This window comes from Varroa jacobsoni, unplaced genomic scaffold, assembly GCF_002532875.2.
Source record: "Varroa jacobsoni isolate VJ856 unplaced genomic scaffold, vjacob_1.0 contig00552, whole genome shotgun sequence".
Classification (NCBI taxonomy): domain Eukaryota; kingdom Metazoa; phylum Arthropoda; class Arachnida; order Mesostigmata; family Varroidae; genus Varroa; species Varroa jacobsoni.
Window position 1 is genome coordinate 2,553 of NW_019214485.1, and position 26,228 is coordinate 28,780.

At 38.0% G+C, this 26,228-nt stretch overlaps 2 protein-coding genes across 5 annotated transcripts; one reads left to right on the plus strand and one right to left on the minus strand.

Annotated features, from left to right (window-relative positions):
- The first annotated feature begins 559 nt into the window (after positions 1 to 559).
- On the plus strand, positions 560 to 9,797 carry Orc2 (origin recognition complex subunit 2). Of its 2 annotated transcripts, none has more exons than XM_022852079.2 (9): positions 560 to 663; positions 1,496 to 1,635; positions 2,366 to 2,577; positions 2,959 to 3,204; positions 3,685 to 3,893; positions 4,175 to 4,394; positions 4,824 to 5,032; positions 5,229 to 5,364; positions 9,342 to 9,797. In XM_022852079.2, exons 2-9 carry the CDS (start codon positions 1,503 to 1,505, stop codon positions 9,618 to 9,620), a joined length of 1,644 nt encoding a protein of 547 aa, XP_022707814.1. In that variant the 5' UTR covers positions 560 to 663; positions 1,496 to 1,502; the 3' UTR covers positions 9,621 to 9,797. The 2 variants fall into 2 exon arrangements, with proteins under 2 accessions (XP_022707814.1, XP_022707815.1); XM_022852080.2 differs by having other exon boundaries at positions 2,962 to 3,204.
- Positions 9,798 to 10,504: 707 nt separating this feature from the next.
- Positions 10,505 to 20,307, minus strand: Mip (Myoinhibiting peptide precursor). 3 transcript variants are annotated; one of them, XM_022852082.2, is made up of 4 exons: positions 20,150 to 20,307; positions 15,556 to 15,799; positions 14,291 to 14,381; positions 10,505 to 14,102 (listed from the first exon to the last, which is right to left on the minus strand). In XM_022852082.2, the coding sequence occupies exons 2-4, from the start codon at positions 15,725 to 15,727 to the stop codon at positions 13,970 to 13,972; spliced, it is 396 nt and encodes a 131-aa protein (XP_022707817.1). In that variant the 5' UTR covers positions 15,728 to 15,799; positions 20,150 to 20,307; the 3' UTR covers positions 10,505 to 13,969. The 3 variants fall into 3 exon arrangements, with proteins under 3 accessions (XP_022707817.1, XP_022707818.1, XP_022707819.1); XM_022852083.2 differs by lacking the exon at positions 20,150 to 20,307 and adding an exon at positions 16,603 to 16,633; XM_022852084.2 differs by lacking the exon at positions 20,150 to 20,307 and adding an exon at positions 16,359 to 16,379.
- Between the last annotated feature and the right edge of the window lie 5,921 nt (positions 20,308 to 26,228).

Genomic DNA, 26,228 nt, shown 5'->3' on the forward strand with positions numbered 1-26,228 from the left:
CAAGTTCGCTGATGTTGACGGATCAAAGAGGTATCTGACGCTTTTGTGATATCAGAACTCTGTCTTTCTTGCTTGCTTGGGAGATTCATATATGTTATAAAGTTGTTGAGCCCGTAAGCACAAAGCTTCACGGTAATATTTCTATAAAATTATTTTGTTAACGTTTAATTAAATCGATAGTTCACAGAAGTACACTCAGTAAATATTGCCCTTCTTATTCTTTCAGTAATTTCTTATACTCTACAGAGAGTTTGGCTTAGGCACTTCACAACAGGCTATTGTGGCCATCAAGTCGCTTGGCCGTTCATTGATAATAATGGTATTAAAATGATCGTTGTTTACTCTTCACAGAATAGTTGCAGCTCTCATTTTTTTTATTTAAACTTGGGTTCAAACTTCACGTGTTTTTTTTTATTAATTGAATACCCCGCTGTGTTCGCTTACAATTGCCTTCGTAATGATAGAGTTCCATAGAAATATATATCCATAAAATTAAGTCGAAAATCGCGCTTCCTTAGCTTCATGTTTTCGTCGTCAGGTGGCGCTTCATATGCGATATTTTGTTTTGCGATTTTGGCGCCATTTTCTACCAGCTGAGCTCGTGTTTGAATTTCCTCAGGTATTTCACTGCGTGACTTAAGAATAACTGCGGTGAAAATTCAGGTAAGTTCTCGGAAGCGTTTAAGGTTTAGAACGTATTCGATTTCGTGTCCCAACTTATCGTGGATTTAATAAAGCCAACGCTTAATGCTTACGATGAATATATTTGTGGGCACTTACGTTCTTATACACGCAGTGATATATATCAATAGGGCTAATAATAGTTTGGGCAAAGATGAGCAGTTTGCAAAAAGGAACTATAGGTAATTTAATCAAATGGATATTTCAAGCATAATTCAAATTTCTTTAGGCAAAATACTGTTATTCATTTTATTTAGAGAAATGTTGGTTTTTTACGCCTGTGCTTGTTCATATCACTGTGCACTAATTTCTTACTTTTTTTAGCCCGATCTAATATTAAGCAACTGATATAACTATCAGTGAATGTTGAATTGTCTCACCAAGACGACCATTACGCTAATTCGTTCAAATCGAACGTCTCTACATGTACTAGAAACCTGGTGCTATATTTCTTAAAATACTACTTTTTACTTTAACAGTTAAACAATATCTCCATATCTCTATGTAACAAAGGAGAAACGGTTTCATCCTGCATAGGTTGTTCTGTTCGCTAATAGACGTAATATTTTATTATTAAAAAGGTAGTTACAAAGATACCTGTATTGATCAGACTGGTAAGATACCTGAAAAAATATAATCCATTATGCAGAGTGTGATGATCCGTTTCAACATGACAGGTCAAACAACCGATGCCAGTGAAAAATATCTCAGTCATTAACCGGATAAAATCTAGGCAACACGAATGCGAAATCACAGTAATTTAGTCTATCCAAAAGTAAGAGCATAAAATTTCATGGGCTCCTTTGTATTATAGTTTCAATATGGAAGAAAGCAGAAATCGACCTCGCCGAACTTGTGTCGTAAAACAGCAAGAACAGAGCAGAAAAGAGCATGCTAGGTTTCAGCACGCCGCTATGGATAAGGACACCTATAGTCCGACTATTGATAAAATGGGTAAGCTAAACTCAGCAAGGTTTTAGATGTTATAAATCAGTTATCTTAGTCGTTAAATAGCGAAGTAATAAATTTGGCTTGTAGCTTACGATAACTAGGTATATGCTTTCGTTTGTAGTATAGCTGTTATATTATTGTTTTACGTTCTAAATTGGGTAACAAAGCTTACTAGAATTTTTCGATTCTCGAATTAATTATCTGCAATGTTATTGAATGTTGGGCTTCAGTCGCAGCAATAGCTTATCATTTTTCGAATGCACTCACTAAGTTATGTTATATAGACGATACACACAATATATAGTTATATAATATATTGGCAACAAGAGTAACGAATGTCGTATATGCTATGTGCTCTTACATTTCTATTCTTCGGTCAAAGTAGACTTACATATATACAAAACTACTGGACGAAAGTTGTTTCTGCGTGGACAATGCATGAACCAGCTTCCCTGTAATTCGCCTGATGCACGGTAGTAGTAGTTCAAAGCAATTCAAAGCACAAAACTTTTACCTAGTTTTTTAGTAGTAGTACCGAACGCGACGAGATTTTTTCAGAGATACTTTTCTGGTTATCGTTTGTACATGTTCGTTTCAAACGTGTACGCGAATATTTCAAGCGGTGCGTAAATGTTTCTTACAAACTGACTAGTTTTACTTATAGTTATAATTATATATATGACAGCATTTAATTTGTTCGCGTTTTTCGTTGGCCCTTTCGTGTGCTATATAGAAACGGCTTGCAATGATGATACCGACGTAAATATTGAACCTACGGAAGAGAATGAGGATAATCCACAAACTCCGTCCAAGCGAGAAAACGGTTTTGCGTTGCCATCCGTTGGTAGGGAAATGTACAGCTTTGGATGCGTCCAGTCACCCTCAGTAAAAGTTGCCAGTGCGATCAGAACACCCTCGATCAGATTGCGGAGGCCGACATCATCGGTAAAAATATGTTCATATGTCGGCTACAGTTGACTTTATGGAGATCGACAACCTCTATTTCACACATATACGGGGCGTTCCAGACTAAATAGTGGGTGTAATTAAATTAAGATATGCATTATTGTTGACATATTATATTGATAGTCACCGCGTGACTATGTTATTTCAATGATGAATAGAAGCTGAAATGCCGTATTTTATTGTTCTGCTTTAACATTCGACACGAAATTCAAGTGCTGTAAATAATGAGTTTATCATCATTTTAACCTGCGACTATTCACTATTTTTCTTGTCATAGGTAGTTTGCATAGGCTGGACAATAACTCTAACACCCAAATGCAACGTCTTTTCATATAACTATTGCTGGCCAAATTTTTTTAGCAGGAAGCCCCATCATCACGTACTCCGTCGAATCGTGGCGACGAATATAGCAACTCCGGAACGCCGTCTAGCCGTACAGGCGGCCGAAAGCCTCGAACACGACTCGATCCTATAACTCCTCGTGCCGCTAGACGCAACATCGCTGCACGTTTAGGCAAATCAAAAGAAGAAACACTTAACAATTACATTGACTCGGAAGATAGTGAAGACGATGATGAAAATTATGACGACGAGGTGCTGCTTGAGGTAGAACGTAAAAAACAAACTCCGTGCTTTAAATTAAATCTTTTAATAATAAAAGTAACAGTAATGTACTTTGCCTTTTTTGCTGCTGGCACATGTCTGTTGCATAAATTTAAGAGCCGTTTGTTTATTTTACATAGAATCGATTGTTCACTTCAAGGTTTCATGTACTTTATTATTGGTATGTGATCAAAAATCCCGGCATAATAGTCTTTATATTGCAGCTGGATTTGCGTCAATGTCTTTCTGCTTTTTGTATATATATATATATACATATATATCACACTAACTTAATTCAATAATCAGTTTATTTAAACGCAATACCCAAACGGATAAATTCATAGTAAGCTCTAAGTAAACACGGCATGTTTATTACTAGAATGCAAAAAGTGTACATCATTACAGTTATTATTTCTTCCTCAGCCATCCTACCATATGATCACATACTGTAACAAGCTATTTTATGTTGGCATACTGTTACAGGACGACGACGATACAGTTCACGATTATTTCAATCAAAGCGTCCGCCAGCGAGCAGTTGGAAAAACGACCAGCGATCACACGCTGGCGAAGCTAGGTGCCTCGATGTTGAATGAGGAACAGATTGCTGCTATACTTAAAAGTCAGAGAGACACTCACGCCGGACATCGTGAGAAAATTCTCAAAACATTATCACGAAATTTCTCTTTTTGGTCCGTAAGACAACTTCAACTCCAACCGAAATCTGAACTATGCGAACGTATTGTCACAAGATACTACACTAAAATTATAAAGCCGATATTTTGCACTAAGTTAACTACTTTCATTTCACTGAAGACAAAAATAGGATAGCTTTGTATGATTACCTTTATAACTTTTACAGCTCAAAATGCACAATCGTTTCTGGACGAATTTTTCATCTACAGAAAATACCAGTCAATTATGTTTATTTATTCAATTAATTATTAATAATTTTGATATGATCTTCAAATAGGTTACAACTCGCTCGGGAAGGGTCGAACTTGCTCTTATATGGACTTGGTTCAAAGGTGAAGGTCTTGAGTAACTTTGTAGACTATCTTGAGAAAGAAAATTACACCACCATGGTCGTCCACGGATTCCTGCCAACTTGTGGCCTGCAGGAAATAGTCACTAATATACTTGAATATGTTATTGAAGAGCGACCCAAGGGAATTGTAGGGCTACAAGCTCAGGCAAGTTCATGACTTCATATTTGCTGCAGTGGAATAGCTTTTTCTGCTGGAACTTAACATGAGATATGCGGACAAATTTTGTGTGACCTAATCAATGCATTTATATAAAAATAATAAACTATTGTCGTTCTCTCGAAAATTGGCATCCCTGAGTAATGCTGAGAAATCCTTAAAAGAAAAATGATCCATCTCGTTTTATGTTATATAGTTAAGGTAAAAACTCGAAACGTTATTACGCTCAAGGATGCTGTTTACCCATGAGAGATGAGTGTGTGTTTAAAAAATGACCCAAATAAAATTGATTATAGATCAAGAAAACTAAAAGGTCTTCTGTATTTATTCAAAAGAGAGTATTTTTTCATAGAATTCTTCATAGGTTATTTCTATGTCCACAATTATTTGATTAATTATAACTCTTTGGTCTTTTAGGTTGACTTTATCTGCGCTTACTTTGCTCGCTCTGATGCGCTTCATCTTTTTCTCCTCGTAAACTCGATTGACTCCCCTGCACTCACAAACCCTCGGCTGCTTCAGGTGTTTGAGACCTTGGCTTGTGCCCCTAGAATTCATTTCGTCGGCAGCGTGAACCATATCAATGCGCCACTTCTGTATGACCTAAATCGGGCAAGCGCTATGAGGTACAATCGTCTAAAATCTATCAAACAATTATTTATGGTCATAAACAATTTTTGTGAAAAATAATAGTGGCTCTTAAAAACATGGTGTACGAACGTACCCGATGTCACAAGCATTTTTAAAGCTACCAAGTTCTATGTGTATACAACAGGTTAACAACACAATCTGGTAACAGTAGATTTTTTTTATTGTTAACAGATGGGTCTGGATAGATGCGACGACCTACGAACCATACGTATTGGAGCTTTTTTCGGAATCTCTGAAATCCTCGACAGCCAACACTTTGTCCTCACTTGAGCACGTATTCGCATCACTTACAGCTAACGCTAAAAAGGTAAGAAATATATATAAAAGTTGGGCGTTGGGACCTTTTTAATCGATGACGCATGTACCCTGCTCGCATTTTCACCGTTTAGGGGGCTGTTTAATAACGACCTGTCGTCTTATCAAACCTGAATATTTATACATGTTTCGATTTTGGGAAAGAAAAATAGAGTTAATCCCATTCTAAACAGGTCAGAGCTTGTAATTGTATAAGATCGTCCAGCATGACATGTGATATAGTAAACTCTAATTTTAACAACTTTTTTACAAACTTAGCTTTTTTAATTTCAGTCGAAATATACACCATTATTACCTTCTGTCATTTGGATAGTAACTTATTTGTTTTTCTCTTGTAGAGGTTTAGAATATGAAAATCCATAGAGTCTTGATAGGCAATTCCAACGTAATGTTGATATTTAAATATATTTCTCATTAAGAGGTTATCGAAAAACATGGTAATCTGTGGGATCAATGCCTGGAGAGTATTGCAGAAGACAGAAAGCTTACATCTGTAACTTTTTCATTTCTGCCGTTGTAAGTACTGCGGTACGAAGTAGGTGTGCCCGCGCAATTAGAGTATTTTACCACTGTTCACTACTGGCTTTTTTTTTTTGATTTTCTCCAATTGTTGACAGATTACGGCTATCGTAGGGGAAGACTTTTTTTTTTTATCACAAGTCACAATTCGATGCAAGAACGGGCCACGGCTGTAATAAAACAACTAAGGGAAACATGTCTCTACGTTTCTATTTTTGCTCGAACAATGCAGTCCAGTTATCTAATTAATTTAACCGAGGAAAAAAAATATGTTTTTTTCGAACCAACGGCTCATGATGTTTCTAGTAATAGAACCTTTAACCAATAACGGGTTTATACGACAAACTGCCTCCGCCGCTCTAGTTCCAAATCGGAACTCAAATTTGTAAACCAATCGAATTCTTTGATTTTCGATGGCTGAGCTTTTGAAAAGTACAAGCGCACCTCGAATACAACAAGTGTAAAAAAATGTCCTGTTGTAACAAAACAACGTTATTTATAAAAATGTCACGCTTCATGCTTAAGAATCTCATATATATACGGGGTGGCCCATATAATGAAGTAAGAGCTGTTTGTTGTAGCGGGTATATGCTCATCTATTAATCTTTATGTTAAAAGAAAGTTAGTTCTTTCTATGTAAGAAGCTTTATGTGTTAGAAGTGTTATTCTGGATGGTTGCATTGGTTCGATACAATCACCATTTACCATGGTTGCAGCTTCAATTCGGGGCTTAAATTACTCACTAGTCATAGTCAAAAATGCTGCTTTTTTAACAACTTTCTAATAATAACTGTGCATCGAGCGGTATGAACAGGTATAAAAGTGTTGCTTAAACGCGTTGAATACGAAAAATTCCAGCTGCAACAATTTTAGGACTGATAGCAGGGCAAAAGTCCCACAAAATATTACGGTTAAAACGACCAAAAAGTCTTAAAAGACCTAACCGTAAGAATTTATCTAGACGACTCAATCGACAATAATGTTTCCTCCCTGGTTTGGGCTATTTTGATAACATTTGAGGCCTTTAAGTCTAAACCATATGGAGGATGTCCCGGTTTACCTCTTAAAAATCTCGGGCTTTTCAAAAGCTGCGTAAAACTGGCAATAATGTAAACCATCGAGTTCGGGCCAAAAAGGAAATCTTTAATTTCGTTGAGGCTTAGCACAGCGCGAAAAGATTAGACAGTAGCTAATCCTTGCTCAGGTGCAAAAATGACGTATTATTTTTCGCCATGACAAATTTCTTGTTTTGTCCTAGAACAAACTATCTTTCCAAAGGACAAAAAGTAGTAAATGAATGTATATTTGCCTGCCCAAGTTTGATCTAGTTGAAATTCCACATCTTGTGCACGTATGGGTAGTCTGAAAAAGTGTCCAGCTTTAACATGAAAATAACGTTACTCTTCGAAAATGTTTTGGCAATGCTCCAAAAAATCTTAGTCTTGTCGGGTTTTCTATCTAGCAGTCGTTTGCGGCAGCCGGTGTTGGTGTTTCCATGAAAATAAAAATAATTTGTATACCGAGCCATCATTAAGTTCGGACCCCTATGCAAATCAAATTACGATCGGCACTCTGTATTATTGTTGACCACTGTCATATTTTCGGCAGCTAAATCTAAACATGGTCGTATTAGATTAGCTGACGATGAATGTGCGGCATGACCAGAAATTGCAACAATGACCGATAACATCGAAAAAATAGTCATAAACGACCGTCGAGTTAAGGTTAGATAAATATAATAAACTTCGGACATCTACAAAAAACGTATTTATCATATAATGACCGGAGAATGAAACATGAGAAAGCTAATCGCGTGCTGGGTTCCGCATTTACTCCCTTAAACTCAAAAAACGTGTTAAAATAAACGTTCCTAAGGCCCTGTTAAAACAATTTAAACGAGATGAATCAATATTTTGATGTCGACTTATAACAATGCTAGATTAAACGTGATTATACCACTATACTCAAGAAATCAAGGCACAGTCGAACCGATGACCGCAAAAAGCGAGAAAACGGTAAAAACTATTCCTGCATTTGGAAAAGTGATCACAACATTTCTTTGAGATCGTCCTCAAAATGTCTTAATTCACTAAGCAGATCATAACGAGGGCAAGCTATGCACTAGTACTTAAGGAGCTTAAAAAAGAAATTGTAGAAAATATCGGTGTATGAGAAAAATGAAGTGTTGTTCCACCAAAGCACTGCTTTGTTTCGCACTCCAGTAATCACCATGGCAAAAATTCGCGGGTTGGGATTCGGGTTCATTGACCACTCATCGTGTTTAACAGATCTAACCCGAACGACCTTTTTGTGCTTTCTAGGGTGACTGTTTAACTCAGAGCTCCGCTTAGAGCTTTTCATAAAATCTTTACGCGAAAGCATATATATGTATATAAAAAACCATTGGTTCCAATAATTTTTGCGATTTGTTTTGTGGTAAAAGGCTTGATAAAACAAACTCCAAGGGGAAAGCGACATGTCTCGGAAAAAGTAGTTTGGGACTAAAAAAATTTTAGACTATGTATTTTTATGTACAGTAGGGAAAATTATCTATTCGTTCAGTTTACTAAATAATGGTTGAGTATTTGTTAAACATTTTAATGTTAAAATCGTCCGTTTTTTATGTTCTATACAAAGTTCATATTTGATCTAAAGAAATCGATTTTTTTCACTCTCCGCCCTGAAGTTAAACACGAAGCCTTTTCTAGAAAAATAAATTAGGAATTTCTGAAAAAACTTAATTTTATCACATTGCTTAGTTGACTGGTTTTTTAAACAGCCTAAAATTTATATGGAATTTTGAAAGTGAAGGTTAGCTTTATTAAAGAAAGCAGAATACCACGAAGAGGGCGAGCAGAGAGCAGAATATAATTGATACAAGGCAATATGATACCTGTAACAGGTCACAGAGTTATTATATACAATATGCCTGAATGAAAGCAACCAAATAACAGAATTGTTAAAACCTTATAATATGATTGGGATTCACAGATTTACTAACAAGTTGAGCTTGCTTTAGGTCAGGTAGTACAAATATCAGGATAGTGTGGACAAATGTGCAGTACTTATCGCGTGCAAGGCCCGGTTGAATAGATGCATAAGAATAGGCGTTTGTAAATGGCAGGGGCAGATGCCGCGCATGTGTGGTGCCGTTTATTACTATACGTACATGCAAGTGAAAAGGTGATAGCTATATAGTTTCCATACACTAGATTTTCATTTTAATTAATATGTGCTATCGTTTTCAAACAACTCAAAACTTACTGATGTTTCCTATCGATTTTGACAGCAAGCAGCTTCATAAGCAGTACCAATGAGGCGACAGGCAGCAACTGGCACTACTGTTAATTAAATTATATACTTGGATGATTAATACATAACAATGCGATCGCCAACACAGAGGCGCACTGTACGTGGCCATTTTTTTTATCTCTAGTATGTTTTTTGCAGGTATTTATGATTATAGCTAACTATACTTTGGAACGTTGTTCATCAGCCAATTCGTCCGCCAGCAGCTTTCGTGGTATGGCCTTTCAAGACTGCTATCGAATGTGTCGTGAGGCGTTCGTCGTCAACTCCGACCTTACGCTCCGTACGCAGCTGACTGAATTCGTTGACCATGACATGGTTCGAATAAAGAAAGGTCATGATGGTGTTGAATATCTTATTATACCATTAGCAAAAGAAACGTTAGAAATTTTTGTACAGCAGCAGGAGGAATCTTGCTGAGAATTCTAATAAGTGTTGATCATTAGTCAGATTGTATAAAAGGCGAAGCCGTTCGCTTCGTATGGGGGCGATTGTAAAAACAAAATACAAGGTTTAATGTTGACCTCGTTTGGGTATGTGTTTGTCTACCTGCAGTATTTATGGAAATAAAATATTTAGCTAATAAAGATTTCACTATGACATAGTATATTTTCTTCAGAAGATTTCCAGTGCCCTTTATGACTTAGACACCGCAATTTCCCCTTTCAGCAGGTAAGCTCTAAGTCTGCTATAGATGACTGAGAATAAGTAGTACTATTCAAGAGGTTAAATATGCGGAGCTGGAAGGTTAAACGCTGGTCAATGGATAAAAACTTTCGTACAGTTTTATCTGGCAATTTTACAATCTGCTTCTACAGTTAAATTGATTCATAGAAGTAACAAAGTTTTGTTTAATAGAGTGATACATGCACGGATTCGTTTTGGACGAATCACAATAGATTCAAGTCAGTAATACGCGCTTGATTTTTGGCATTGGTCTACACATAGATGATGCGAAAGTGCGCCTAGAATTATCACTGCAAAGCATCCAACTAGATAAAAATTGTTGTTAAGACCTCAAATAATGGTTCAAAGCAAAATTTTACCTGCCTTTATGCTATTGCATTTGAGTTTTTCCAAGGGGCCGAAGGAAACAAAACGTGGAGTAAATTTTGCTGTCGTTCTAGAAAACATACTAATATAAGGCTCCCTAGTATAGACAAAGTGTTGCTTATGAAGGAAAGACCACAAGCATAGGCTTTGTATTTTCAAACGCAGCATAATTTGGTTGCAATAATATATAAACACACATAGGTTAGTAAAGGCCTTTCTTAAAATCTATGGAAGGAAGAATTGCAAGGCTATATAATGAGCATTAGTCGATTCATTTAGCGATGATTGTGGTAATTTCTTTGAGAATGGCATAATTAATTATTATTTTAACGTTTGTGCAATTTTTGTCTGATAAAAAATAAATTCCGTCATTATACTGACAGATAAACAAAGCTAGATAAGATTTAAGTAAGTAAGGTGCAATCCGATCGCACTGACTGAGATATTGACTACAAAACAAAATTAAACGAATTAATTCGTCATTTTGGTAACTTTTTTACACCAGACCTTTGCGTCAATATTAAATCATTATCAGGTATTATTAGTTGGAACATTTATATCAGTCCCCTCTGAATCTACGCTTGATTAGTGCCAGTATCAATACACTTTCCATCAGACGTAGAATAATGTTTTTCCTAATCCCAGTACCTAAGATGAGCTTTTAGCTGGATTATATTATTATAAGCTGCGGGATATTATAGTCCTAGTAGAAACGATTAGTTCCATATATTTCTAAGGTCTTTTTTTTCAATAAAAGTGCACTTCTTAATCAACGGAGTCATAAATCGTGCACTTCTTCAAAGTACTTGGAGATTGGCCGAACAAAAAGACATCAGCAATTTTATCAGCAGTACTCTGTTCTCTTTCTTGTGGCCTGTTTCTTTTTTTTTTCATTTTTTCCGTTACTTCCTTTCTTTAGGAGGTTCGAAGGTGTGCCTTTAATCTTGCAACGTGCTTTGGCTCGCAGTTTTCGTTCCCTCGATGTTACCACACCCTTTCTTTTTGTTTGATAATAATAATCTACAAATACTTTCTCGTACCATTATATCTATCTTTTTATCATCATATATATGTATAACACATATTATTATCATTATCATATCTTAAGTACGTTAGCATAATAATCGTGTGCTTATGTTATACGTTTTTATCTACTATATATAGATTTCATATAATAACAACATTTTTGGCTTGATAGCAAGTACCCCGTCATTGATCGACTGCTATATTTCTTGCTTGACTGCTTCGTTATGTAAACAAATATCTTTACGGAATTCTTTTGGGTTTCACACTCGTGCCGCTTGTTTTTTCTTGCTTTTAATCTGATTGTTTATTAGCTTCCATTTATAACTCAGTATGTGTCTGTCATTCGTTTGTGTGTCGACGTTCTGATTTTTACTTGTCTTTTTTCTCTTCATTTGCATGTTTACTTTTACAACATTATGGCATTGCATTGTTATCGCCGTGTCTCTAAAGTACGTAGTTGTTATATTTGACAATCTATGGGTCGTCTCTTCCCTATTGAGACTCTCTCCTTGCTTTTGGTGATATTATTGTCCGCCCTGTCATTGATATTAGTTGCTGCGTTCGGGTCCGATATTGCTGGAAGGGAGAATCAAGGGTCTCTTAGTGAAGATCTGTGGGATTAGCAATTACTTTTGTTCTCGTCAGACGAAGACGTGAACTTACCATAGGGTATCTTCCACGCAGCAGTCCTTAGTTATTGGTATTTTCATTTTTCCTTAATTCAGAATTGTTATTTATTGTTGAAAAATGTGTTTTATTATTCATTTGTGATAAAAAGAAATATATATGTAAAAATTAAAAAATGAATTACAATTTCGTTCATTGCATTAAGTAGCGTAGAACAAGTCGCAAGTTAGAATACCGTCAGTAGAATAAGAGCCGTGTTTCCAATGACTCTATGAGAGTGGTTACGGTGTGGTATCATTTGCGTCCTGCCTGGTTACTATCTCGTATATAGCTTATGCACTATTTTGAAGCTTTATCAGTCACATGTTATTGATCGTTAGTTGTTCTCTCTTTCCAGCTTCGAATTAGCATTTCCGTGGCTCAGTGGGGGGTGGTTTTTGTTATAAGCGATAGAGTAGTGTTATTTACTTTACGAGCAGAGTGTGGAGCACGAAAGCTGGTATACGGCCGTGTCGCGAGTGAATACTTAACGAACCGAAAACGTTTGGAACATACGTCCCGAAAAAGTCGAATAAATCGCAGTGCCAGGGCCTCGTGGATGTTGTCACTCCATCTGTGGTAACAACGAAGCTTAGGAGAATTGAGATCTATCAAAAAATGTTTATTTTTGCAGCATGAATCCTAGACACTGTCGTTTGTAGCTCTACATGCAAAAAAAAAAATACCAGAATCGTCGCTATATAAACATGCTTCATATTTCAGTAGGTAAGCTAGCGGACTTAGCTCTTGCCTATAGTGTAAATCTAATTTCCTCATCTACATAAAGCGTGAGCGTTAACGTCTTGAATTTGGACATCTGTATGATACAAAACAACAATATGTAGATAAAAATATGGTCTCATAGTAGTGAATTAACAAGTGAGCTGAAAATCTTGAGACCTAGAAAATTAGTACTCCGTGCAATGCGGCATGTCACCATACAGTAACGCGTCTTCAATCATGAGATTTTGTCATAGATTGTCTTAATGATTGAGATCAGTTAAGCTAATACACACGGAGATTACGGTCGCATTCGAAGAGGCGATGACCGATTATCCGCTTACTTGTCACTATCCATTACCTCGTCTGTCCGATCTGTTGATACGAGAACTTTGTTTTCCCTGAGGTTTCGTCATGCATAGGCTCGATCGTGCTATGAATTGAACAAACGTTTTAAAAATAACGTTTGGTCTTCTCATGTGAAGGTGATATTTGTGTATATGTTCTAGTTAACTAATGGCTGTGACGGTTGTTCAGTTCTTGCTAATGATAATCAACATGGCGTGGCAAAGAAATTAGAAAACGGCCTGCACCTTCGTGCAGAGCGCCGATCCGGTCCTGGAAAGAGGACTAACTTGATCGGAGAGCTTTGAGAAGCACCCTTTTGCCTTTTGCAATACCCGTGCCGTCCCTATTTGTATCTTCTTACGTAAATGATATAATTGATTGTTAAATAGTACTTGATGTTTTTGGTGCTGTCATTGCTTGTTTCAACCTACTATATTTCCATTCGTTTCGACATTAGCCTTTCCATATTTGTTTCATTATTTTAATGACTTATGCGTACGTTATATGTTGTAATCTAGAAAATAAGCTGCTTATATTTATTATTTATCGCTAAGATATTAGCGTCTTCGCAATGGTATTCCTGTTCAATAGGTTCATAGTCACGTTCTTTTGATAAAGTTGAGTTATATTCCTTTGCTAGACTATAATCATTAGACATTATGACCAGTATGATGTTGTCATCGAATCTGGATATATCCTTTAGTATTTTTTATTGATTATGTGTGCGGTAAACAATTTTTGCCATCAGAGGCCTTAGGCCTCCAAAAAAATGTATGTTTTTGTATGCTTTCCATCGTTTCCAGCCGGCTCCTTTACGAATCCGGTTACTGCTAAAATCGACTGCCCCATGGTGACACCTGGTCTTCGAAGTCCTTTTCACTTCCGGATAGCGGTGAGAACGAGAGCTAGCCTTCTTCTGCAGTACATTTCTGTTTACTTCTATTCAGGCGGTACATTTACTGGGCCGAACGCTTTCCCCAATAACCGGATAGCTCGTTCCACTGCGGCTGAGGGCGTTTGTCCCACCGGGTCGGAAGTGTAGCTGACCGTTTGCCCCACAGGTGATTTAGATTCTTCCAGTTATCAGCCCTAATCGAGTGAACCAAATAGAGTGAATCGAGGAAGACATTTGTAGGATTCTCCTGTCTCGTTTTTAGTGGTCTTGTAAATGCCTATGTATTATGAACTGTACTACACAGTATATTGAAGGCATTTGAAACTAAAGAACGTGCCTTAGGGGTTTAATTAGATCCATGATACATCGATCAAGGACTCACCTTTTACCCCAATCATTGTACAAGCGGTTCCAAGGCGCTGGAGGTACGTCAGCTTTTTTGAGAAGAACATACTCTGCTTCAAGGGGCGCATCTTAAGCAGGAAAGAAGACGAAAGGCGTAATATGCAGGTAGTCTATCAGCTTTTCGCTTACCGCTATCTATGATTTTCAATATCATTTAATCAAAGATTTGTTTGTGATCCTCGTTCCTTGTATTAATTTGCCGGGTGGTTAAGTAATAATGAAAAACACGAAGCGGAAAGACTCAGAAAAAGGGTTTCATCAATAATAATTTAAGACCCTGTGAGATATATTTACTTGAAATGCTACAAATAGACCTAGTGGACTTAAATGTCTATTCGTTACTATCGTACCATGGCTTCTACTGTCATCCGCAATTTAAACAAGCATGTCTTGATGTCCAATCATTCTCCAGTAGGTTTTGGTTAGAATATCCGATACGGTAATTCCTCATCATCTTTGCGACATCGGCAATTTTTCTTGATAAGCATCGGTTGCATTTGCGTACTTTAAACTATCAAGATCTTCATGAACTGAGACTTCTGGCAAAATCCATTTCATGTCTATGAGAATAATTCTGAGCGGAAGGACGAGCTATACCTGTCGGAGATTATTATACAGATCAACCAGAAAATCTGACTCAGGACTATCAAGACAGTACATCTGTAGATGTTAGGTCAATTGTCGATTGATTCCGCGGTCAACTGCATAAATACTGGCAAAACCTTCCATAAGCATAAATTCGTTGGGTCGCCAGTTTGTAAATGCTATATGTAAAACGACGACCAGTACAGGCTAATGTCATCTATTAAATAGAACTATTTATATATAATTGTTTCCGTTGCGAGTACATAAGTTTTTGTCAGCAATGAAGCAAAATATTCAACAGACATCTGAAGAACTGTGAAGCTTAGTCATCCTTGCTTTCCTTCTCGGCAATCACTGATCTAGCTTGTAGATTAGCTTTAAAGTGGCGAATCCAATAGAGCCGGTAGGAAGGCTTAGACATATAATTTTTTTTCAAGCTAGAAAACGTTTCTGGTATGTGGCATAGATTTAATTACTTTTCGTTGCTATAACAGCCATGGTATATCGTTGATTAAGAGCGGATATAACTAAAACTACTTACGTGTGGCAGTAATAATTATGTACTCATCTTACTGTGTACTTTAGACGATGTCGCAGGATAATTTACGCAAATTGTTCTAATGGGCTCTACAGTTATCACATGTAGGACGCACTTACCGAAGTATTGGGGAGGGTACTCAACTGGAGATGGTGCGCTGGGCGGTGATTCCGCGTCTAACTTTCCGAAAGTACCTACCGCGCATACTGCAATGACTAGGGCAACCGTCAACAGCGCGGTACTCATCGCTCCGCTGCAGTTCGTGTTGATGTTATTGGCGGTGCGGCACATCACGACGCTTCAGTAGTCGTTACGGAGTTCGTCGACAGCGCTGCGTCAAGGATTAGCGTGATCTTTTTCAAACTAAAGTGGCAAAAAGAAGTTAGACATTAGCATGTTTCGTACCTTACGTATCCTTTTAATAGTAAAGTCGGTAAGTTGATTCTTCTAAGTGTGGCCTATTCTTGTATCCTAACCGACCTAATTTTCTGGCTGTTCCTTAGTTTCAAATTGTTGCTGGAATAAAAGTAAATTCTATAAGTAACATATTTCCACAAAGACATGTCTAACAAGGTTAAACTATAACACTTCAATGGTTTACTGAGGTCGGACGCTTTAGCTGTTGCGCTATGCAGGCGACTTTGTATTTGTTTGGTAGAAGCCGCTTTCATCTTCAACAAACCTTGGCTAGCAATTGCATCTAGGGACTAAAGGTGAACGTTCGACAGACGAAAATTCGAATTTGGTAGTCGACATGCAACATCAGACTTCTTAAAATTTTGGCATCGACTACAACGCGTAGTTCAAGTTATTATATATATATATATATAACACCCTTTTGTGCGGTGGAATCTCATTCGGTAAGTATGTTTTAAGGAGGGTGATACAAGAATAATAGCTGACAAACTTTTTACGCGCTCACTTAAGGTAGCTCCTTCTTAAGGTAGGTCTTCCTCGTCTGAATATAGCTCCAACAAAATCCCACCTATTGAAAGGATCTCACAATAAATCAGCTCCTCTGGATGGGTAAGTTTAATGTCCAATGCTGTCGTTAGCCATCGCTTTAAACGGCTGGACTCAGCACGGAACGAAATATCTCTATTTTTGGGTTCGAGTTTAAGTCAATAGGTATCACTAAGTATAAGTTCAGTACGCAAATACGTTACCACTGCACCGTTACGAGGATGATTCCCTTCGATACTGTGTTTCGAAGCATTTCGGTCTACAGGCTGACAATCCATTTGCGTGCTATACCCTTTCCATTCAATGCCGTTCGGTGTCGAGGATTTGCCAAACAAGTTTGGTTTACCCGAAACTGGGGTTTGCAAATCATCCATTCATTAGATCGAAGAGAGAGTAGCACAAATGAACTCTAGCTGGTGCGATGGCAAATGTCCTTGTTTACTGTCCCTGGGCACCAATGCGCTTTATGCGCAATCACAGATTATCATAAGCTTTATGATGAGCGCGCGATGCAGTGTCTCACTGAGTGTTGTCCTGCTGTGATTTCAGTGATCGCAAAGTTTTCACTCGAGACCTTATCTTTTGATATTTCCAGTTTTAATCTATATCGAAGTTGTATACGTACTTGAAAAAAGTGCACATACATTACGCCAACCTTTAGTATGGTGGGAATCAATTACTGAAATACTGCGAAAGTTTAGATAGATAGCTCTATAATAGGCTGGTAATATATAGGCTGGTCAAAGCAAACATACAAGTAAATGGACGTATAATGCACTTTCTCGGCCTATTCTTCTACTCTAAGTCACTTTTAACTCAAATTATGCCATATTTTTATTTAGTACGGTAGGCGAACAAAGGCATTCCCTTTCACAAAAATATCATCGGTAAAGATGATTGGTTTATAAGGTACTCGCAGTTAATTCACCCGAAAGACTTCCTTGAGACTACCGAAGTTGATTTTTAAATCTCATGAGCGACTATTTCTTCTCGAATTGCAAAAGTAAAAAATCAGTGATTCTAAGAAATAGTAATATATTATATTGAGACCCAAAAACGCTGCTAATAGAAAGTAATCTACATACAATTATTAGGATAAGAAGTATACGTTAGAAATCGACAAGCAGAACCACCTATCTGCATAGGATACTATAATACCAGTAACGCGTATGGGTAACGTTTAGATTTTTCTGTTTGAATTTCATATCATAGAGCGTTGAACAGAAGTCGTTACCAAATTGATTTGTTACTTTCATTTTGGTTGGCCTGCAGCTATCTCAAACGTTTCCCCCCTCGACCATCAATCGTAAGTTGACCTGACCTATTTTTTAATTTCTGAGTGCACCTGAACATGAGATACACAAATTTTCTCATATGACAACAGGGCAATGCGACCTTTCATTTGAGGGCAAAAACGTTCAGTGTAGACTTGCTTTCTTTTCTAGTGTGTTCTTTCTTGTTTTGTCTGAAATAAAAAAATCCATGTTGATCAAAAATCAGTAAACATTTTTGCGGCTGAATAAGCATTAGTAATCTTAGTTTGTTACCCAGAGGTATGAAACAATATATTTTCTAAGAAATCTTAATATTGTAAAAAATACTGCGTAGCTCCACCGTGTGCGAGGTTTACATTTTCTTTAGATTTTTAATTTGAATTAAACGCTCGAATAAGTGTTTCTTTATAAAAACGCTCGAGGAATAGTACTACTGCTTTCGTATACTCAGTGAAAGCGAGCTAAATAATTTTTTTTACGTATTCTCTTATTATTATTATGGTACTATGAGGTATTTTATGTATCAATCAACTTGCTCCTGTACCCGATAAACATATATATAGATAAATGATGATGATAATAATTAAGTGACAAAAACATAAGTCAGTTATTGCCAGACAAGCCACTGTCGAGACCTCTTGAATGCGAACTATCTGAAGAGACACTGGTGAGATTCGAAGCAGATTTTTTAAATCTTCAGTTAATTAGCAGCGAAGGCGTAATTATACTCGGTGCATTTCACGATTTAAGTTTTCATTATGTGACAAGGACTGTTTCTTCCTTTTTTGCTACTCTGCGTTTTAGTAATTGGGTAACGCATCGATGATGCAATCGACGACCTCTGTATGCAGCAAAACTTATCACAGCTGTCAAGCATTTTCAGTGTCAACTTATCGTTTACTTTGCAGAACGTGTTCACGTAATGCACGTTCACTGAACTTTTTTTTTCAGTGTCTTTATGATGGCGTTATCTCCAGCTAAAAATCCCTTACGGCTGAACAACCAGCATATATTATATGTTTTTACAATGAATATAAATAGAAACAAATACAAAGTGAGCTTGACTTGTTTAAGCCATTTCCACAGATTTCAAAAAAGATCATACGATCTCTAAACTAGCTGAACATTACAGTGTCACACTTTGCCAATTTTAGAAAGTTAATGTTCGAGCTATTTCTTTGATATGCTGTCGAAGACTTTTCAATTAAACAAATAAAGAATTCATGCCGTTCTCTTTCAGACATACCTTTTTTAATAAGCCATTTTTCCATGAAGCTAGCGCCGAAGTATCACTGTTTGTACAATTCTACGATGGGCTATCTATCGATCGATCGATCGATTTTCCAATGGCAGCTGACGGGTATCGGATACGCATACATGATCTTCTAGTGAGCTAAGTCTCTTATGTCTAAGAAACCGTATATGGCAGCAAGCAGCGATCATGAATGTCTTGTTGAAATGCTTAGATAAAAGAGCTGCGGTTTAGGTTCGAACTGAGCATAGACATACGACCCGTTTCGTTCAGGAAGTCAGTCATTTGATGGGATGTCTGACCACCATGATACTGGACGCAAAATTCGAAGCACAGAGAGGTAAAAAAGAAGACTAACAAATCGCACAATATAACAAAAAGAAAGATAGCATGATAATTCCGTTTCTAGTACGACCTTCGCCACACTTCTCAAAAACTTTAACATGCGAGTACATATAGGTGTTAGAGTTATGTCTACCATCCCACTTATAAAGTAAGTAGATGCTTAAAGTCAAAGTAGACGGCAGTCTTATACACAGGCCAACGTTGACTTTGAGTCTATGTTATGTGACACATATGACGAGCTCAACAGAAATTGCACGAAGCCTTTACACGACGTTTGCACCGAAGTTAAAGTTATTACGAGACCAGCATTTGTCACCAGACCGTATGTCGTATCATAGCACCGTATTCAGCGGTAACAAAAGCGGCGCTATTGTAGACTTATTCTCGGTTATGTTAAACATTTTAGGTAGTGAAGTCGTTTTATCAGAGTTAAACGATAAAGGCTTTCATTGATGCTTAGCACAACTGAACGTTTTATCGGTCGCTTTATTGCTGATGAGTCGTAACGGTTTTAAAAAGTTTGGCTAACTTCTAGCCTCGTTTTTAATGGATTACAGAATATTTGCGCATTCGTTTGAACTAAAAAGAACAGGCTGTCAATGCCATATGGTATACGAAATGGTGTTCGTATGGAAACCAGACCATATGGTGTCGAAATGCGTACGGTATCGACTGGGTTCGTTATTTTTCAACTGACGTTAACCACTAGTTTGCTCCCTCACTCTCGTTACCTTAAGGTTGTCTATAGCGCAGCTTTACTCATTGATGAACAAGAGCTTTTCAGACGTTTCACATTTCTTACCGATTTCTCCACATCGCACCACTCTGAAGACTTGGTTCTCGAATGTCTTGAACCCAACTCGGCTTAATGCAACTCACCTTGAAAGCTGTGGCACCTCCTTGCTAGTTCAAAACTCTATGCTTTCTCGGCTCAAATAAAGGGGCGCAACTCCTTTTATGTGTTGGCGGCCCAGCGGCGGTGGGGTTGCCGCTCGCACTTCGTGGTGACCCCGGCCGCCACGTCATAGGCCACTCCGCTACACTGCAATCTTCTGGGATTGCCATCGCCCCCCGGTGCCGCCAACCGTTCTCGCTCCCTCTCACATTCGCCGGACGCTCCTCTGGAGCTATGGGGCGACGTGGGTTGGCTTCGCTGCGGACTCCAAAAGCGGCCGCGCTTATGAAAGCGACCGAACGTGCGCCCAGGCGATAACGGCGAAACTGGGTTGACGGTCGGTCGGTCTAGAAACAGGGAGCTGGTGTATTCTGCCTTGCGAATGCTCCGGCTGCTAGTGGGCTATACACAACTAGAGTCTATAGAGAGCGTTCCTTGCTGCGTACGGCAGCCAGGGCAGATACGGCTGACAGAGAAGGAAAGGCCGCGGCGTGACAAAGCTCTCAAGCAGGCGAGAAATGACGTCGCCATCTCGTATACGCCGACAACGAAGATGACAAAAGCAGCAGGGATGAAAATCAGAGAGTGAAGAGATTCGATTTATCGATAACAAAGCCCTGAGCCAGCAAGCCGATCCCGCTCTATGTATGTAGCTCTGCTAGCAGCAGCAACGACAGGGCAGAGCATAGCTTGAGATTGCACAGCCACGAACACCTCTTAGGTGCGCTCTACCATACGCTTCCCATAGGTAGACGGACAAATTTGTCTTGGGTTAGTGAGCAAAAATATTTATGTTGTTTTTGTCGCCGCTGCTGCTGTGAAAAGATGCGGCGATCTGTCTGACACTGTCCTAAATAGCAAATGGGAGATGTCTGAAAGTAGCGACGACTGAAATGAATAAGAAAGAATTAGTTAGTTTCCTCCAAAATGACCGTAGAAGTGTATATCGTGCACACCTAAAGCCATATACAAAGACGCATTTAACGTTGGACTCGCGTGTCGCTTAGAACGTATGGGGAAGAGAAGAAAAGCGGCAAACCCCTGCGCTGATTGGGTGAGCTGCCGAAATATTCACAGCTCTTACATCTACGTTGTGTGGTTCTGCTAGCCATCTGTACATACCAGATCTCCAACGTCAGCCACTTTTACGTCGGCTTAGGGAGGGCTTTTACAGTACACACTTGGGCTTAGTTGCCTGGGATGGGCTCGCGGGCTGTGATAGCTTCTTTTATCCGGGCCGGGTTCGTACTTAAGGGTGCTTGCCACTCCGGTTCCGTCTCTCGGCACACACGACTGTAACCTTTCTTCTGTTCTCCTTCCAGCTGATTAGGACAAGGCTGGATGGCTCCTCTGTGGCGGAGGATCAGAGGGGGGGGGGGGGGACCGCACAGTCATACTGACGACGTGAGTTTTTCCTATTCTATTCCTTTCATCTCGAGGCAGCTTTGCCCGCCAAACTCAGTGCACGCTTGGTAAGAAGTGAGTAACGTATTCGTGCTATTTGTACTATTTCTGCTACGACGACTGCTACTGCCACTATTTGATAGGGGATAGAAGTATCCTCCTAGCTTGCGAGCAAGAATGGACAGCTGTTTACAATCCGTTGGCGTTGATGCTTGGCTACGTTGTAGACAACTATAAGTTCGGTGGGCATGACATTGGACGGATGCTATCAGCAATATGGCTATTCCTCGCCTTTGTTCCTTTTCTTCGAAAGTACGGAACACCAGCTCCTTTGTTCAGTGAGATACTTGTTAAGATATTCTATAATACGTAAACTTGAGGAGGAAACATACCTTTCATATTGAAATAATAATTTTTGCCACTCAACTAGCCTATTAAATGTTTTGTCTCTTTAAACTAAATTCGTGTCTTCAACAAGGGACACAGAGGTACCAATCGATTGCAAACTGCCTCAACGCGACAACTTTTTGTTTGATTTGTATCCTCCTTTCGTGAATGACAACACTGCCGTTAAAAGCTTTTACGAGCCTATGCTTGCAATAACTCTTCCGAATGCAATTTGAGTATAAGATTGATTTTTCGTTTTTTTGAGACTGTCGAAGCACAAAAGGCGAGTGAATGAAGAGCAACAGTTATGACGATTCACCAGCCGTAGCATCATAATGCAGTAAAAAAAAAAAAAATAGGAGATAGAAAAGAAACATTTTGGGATCCTCTCTTTGTTCGAATATGTTTATGCTTTATGTTTTTTTAACGCCGAATAACTTCTGCTACAACGACTGCGCCTTATCGTACTGCGTATTAAATGATGAAATTTAACTGTGAACAAAATGCAGATCATGAGTTTCTTTCAAGACCGCATAAAAATAAATATACATTGTTTTAAATAATTTACGTAGAACTACCTGACGCTACATTCAAGGCGAAACAAAGCGTGAACTTTTAATTAACAGATTTTGTTACAAAACTAAGCTTTTTTGAAACAACCTCGAGTTTTATTCCATTTTTTAGCTGTCAGCACGTCCTGTGGCTATACATGGACGAAATTAATAGCAACCTTATTACGATGCCTTTCTGCAGTGCCAGTTACATTTTATAAAGTATATGCTCTAAATATTTACGAGTGTGTAAAATTAGGTTCAAGACAGGGTGTTATAATACATAGAAACTAGCTCAAGTCGAGATTTTATATCTATAGTGTCTAATACATAGATGCCATAGCTGTCGAGGTTATGAGTCGCCCAAAATGATTTACGTAATGGCAGGATCAATTATGCCAATGCAACAGACAAAAGTTACTGTTGCATAATGACCTAATAGTCACACATGCTAAACCTGACGCTAGACGACTCAAGACCGAAAACAGGAATAAGGTCTAATGTCAAATTCGTTATGGTAATCACTTGTGGGAACGTGAGAGTATAAACGGTGTTTATTATGACTCAAGATAAGTTTTAAGCTTCATTTTGACTATATGCTAGGAGGTTTACGTTTCGAGTTCCAGGGGGTTGTTACAAAATCAGACTGGCCATTTGCTTAATTATTTAATTAATAATCAGGCTCATTTTAGAGGTCTTACGCTAGTCGAAAACCGCAAGCAGAACCGTGCCGTCTGTCTTGCGGTTCTTCGTTGCTTTAATTTGCAGAGTCAGGTCAACTATGTATGTTAGTTAAGTTTATATATATCATACACCTTTTCGATGCATCCGGTTTTGGGTACATTGTTACTCGCCATAGCCCAAGTCATATCGTCTTAGTCGTCATAGATAGATATTATCTGTTTGGACGGTTTGTTATATAGTAAAACAGGGTTCGGATGATTGCATTAATGTCCATTTCGGAGACATCACTAATTTGGAAATTTCCACGAGGTGCTGACAGCTACGATGGGCAACAAAGGGACATTTACGGATTAATTAATTTTATAATGCATAACGAAAATTTAATGACGTACTCTAAGTTAGAATTGGTTTTTGTGAGAGCAGACGCTTGCTTTCGACTTAGATCACGGCACTAGGTTATTCAACAGGTTAGTTATGCAGACAGAAAAGCAAAATATATTTTCTAGGACCTTTTTTTTTGCCCAAAATAAACGGGAAGACTAACAGAAAAATTTGTATACAATTTTCAGACACTTCGAGATCATTACATTATCTACTACGAAATAAGGACTTTTGCTTTAACAACGTTCTACTTAATAATAAATTACCAAATAATTTCCAGAAGAAGCAATGCCAGTCTAAAGTAAATTTGTTTGCAAAGAAGATAGATAAAGGTCTGAAGATCGCATTAATATTTCACATTGTCAGTCATGCGATTTCTTAACCACATGTTGAGAATAGCCCTTGCACAATGTCAATTCGGGAGACCCAAAAAATATTCGAAAGCGTTGATTTTTCGTCTAAATTATTTTCCATTCACTCAATCATCTATCGTATCGGTATCTATTGTAAGGGTGTGCATTAGTAGTTTGCATTGGTAGTCAAAGACTATAGATCAGCCTTAAAATGGCCCCATAGTTTCACATACTCCTGGGTTACCCATTGGCATCCTGCTCGAACCGGTATTGCAGCGACATTCTATTGCAGGCATAATTTCGAAAAACTTCTGAGACAGCGGCATATGCCACGCACCGTAGGCTTTATAAATGTGTTATCGCATGAGATTCATTCAACCGAGAATACCGCGACACCCTAGCCCGTGAACCATCGAGGTGGGCTTTTTTTCGTTGTAAGACTATCATGCATGAACCATTTATGGTTATCAGTTACAACAATTATCGTACATCTTTATCCTAAATGGATCAATTCTGATGGTGGTTGAAAAGGTTAGATGTAATCATTTGATCAGGCTGCAACAACAAAAGATGATTGCCGAATATCAAGGATTGTGCACCATCTAACATACAAAAAGCTGATACCGATCACGGTCGAAATACATACCCAAGTGAGGTTAACGCGACTATAGAAACATCTTTAAGGTAATGTCTTCTATCTAATTATTGTTACAGAAGTATCAAAGAAGTAAGAATGATAAAAATTGCTTTCATAATGAATTCAGCTCAAATGCTTGATGTCGCAATGGGCTAAATGAGAAAAGGATTGAGCCATATTGAAGAAAACTTATCTCCAGGAGCTTAAGTGAAAAAGAAGCCTAATTTTGAATGATCTCACCATGGACCGCGGTACCATGGTACGGATCGCAATCACATGCTAGATCCACGTTGCATTTGAAGTCTCAAACATATACGTATTGCTTGTACGTGTAGTTCCTCTATAAAAAAAAAAAAAAAAGCGCATTCCAATTATTTAGACCTTACTTTGACTGACTTAGTCAACATTAAGCATTTTTGAGGCTAAAGTGTGGTAATACTAATGAGTGGATGTAACACAGGTTGGTAACACCAAGGCGATGGCAAACAAAGGCTTCTGCTTTTAAGATGCTCTGCTTATTTTTTTCCGGTGTTTTTTAATAGAGTTATAATGTAGTCAAATTAATACCAGCTAATAAAAAGAAAATCAAATTCAGAAACTGTCTGAATTTCAAAATAAGAGAAAATTTGATAGATTTTATAAAATCAAGTTAAAGGGCTGTATTGTACCCCAGAAAAAAATAATTTTTGCCGTACTAAGCATAGTGGATTTTATATTATATAGATTTCGTTATATGTTCCAAGTTAGCTGGATATTTGAAGAGCGAAATACGATGTACACATTTTAGGTATATTGATTTAATCCTTCTCCTTTTTTTTTCATATAAAATAAATATTTATGTTAGAAAAATGTTTGTATTATACGATGCAGGGATATTAAACCGAAGCTTATTTACTCACAATCGTAAATAAGCAAGTGCAGCAAGCATTGTGATAGCGTCAAAAGAATGGGAGCTATCCTATTAGAATTGCTGCATGCTAAAGGCAACAGTTGCCCTTTTCGGCACACATGAGAACCAGCTGAAAAATGGAGTTCGCGTCAGCGAAACGGTGGACAGATGAAAGTTTTGACAAGGAGTTGGCAAAAAAAAACTGGGTCACTAAGGCTTTGTAGTTTCTGTGTAGGGAAGACTAAACTACGTAGCAGTCTTGAACGCCAGATCGGATTTTCCTGAAGTCAAAAAGAAGTAGAGGATTAGCAGCGAGGGCCTTTTCATTATCGTGGTTTGGACAACCAGCTAAAACGTCGGGTAAGTTTTATCCCAGAAAAACGAGTTCGTGTTAGTACTCTATCGAAGTTGTGGAAAATTAAATACAAAAACTATTACAAATGTCCGTCTTATTATGTACGACTTATATGTTTTACGAACCGAAAAAACTCCACGGCATCGTTTTCTATAATATTGTAATCATGAGCATTGAGTAGCTTTTGTAAAAAAATTAATGTAAAATACTGAATATAAGATGAATACTCACACTACAAATATAGGTTTCATCGCATAACATTAATTAGCATTTCATATAAATAACGAAGGTCTTTGAAGCACTTATGTCTGTCTTTGTTTATACACGAATTATTCAGCATACCAGCATGTGTCGTACGGTACTCGTCGTAGATCGTATCAAAACCCCAGCTGCACGAGTTATTATTATTATTATCATCATAG

Excerpts from the sequence above, each read along its gene's own strand:
- Orc2 (XM_022852079.2), top strand. The coding sequence starts at position 1,503 with ATGGAAGAAAGCAGAAATCGACCTCGCCGAACTTGTGTCGTAAAACAG. Across the intron at positions 5,033-5,228 it reads AATCGGGCAAGCGCTATGAG|ATGGGTCTGGATAGATGCGA; the intron begins GTACAATCGTCT and ends TATTGTTAACAG. Across the intron at positions 5,365-9,341 it reads TTACAGCTAACGCTAAAAAG|GTATTTATGATTATAGCTAA; the intron begins GTAAGAAATATA and ends TGTTTTTTGCAG.
- Mip (XM_022852082.2), bottom strand. The coding sequence starts at position 15,727 with ATGTGCCGCACCGCCAATAACATCAACACGAACTGCAGCGGAGCGATG. Across the intron at positions 14,382-15,555 it reads GTACCCTCCCCAATACTTCG|ATGCGCCCCTTGAAGCAGAG; the intron begins GTAAGTGCGTCC and ends TTCCTGCTTAAG. Across the intron at positions 14,103-14,290 it reads TACAATGATTGGGGTAAAAG|GGCTGATAACTGGAAGAATC; the intron begins GTGAGTCCTTGA and ends TCACTCGATTAG.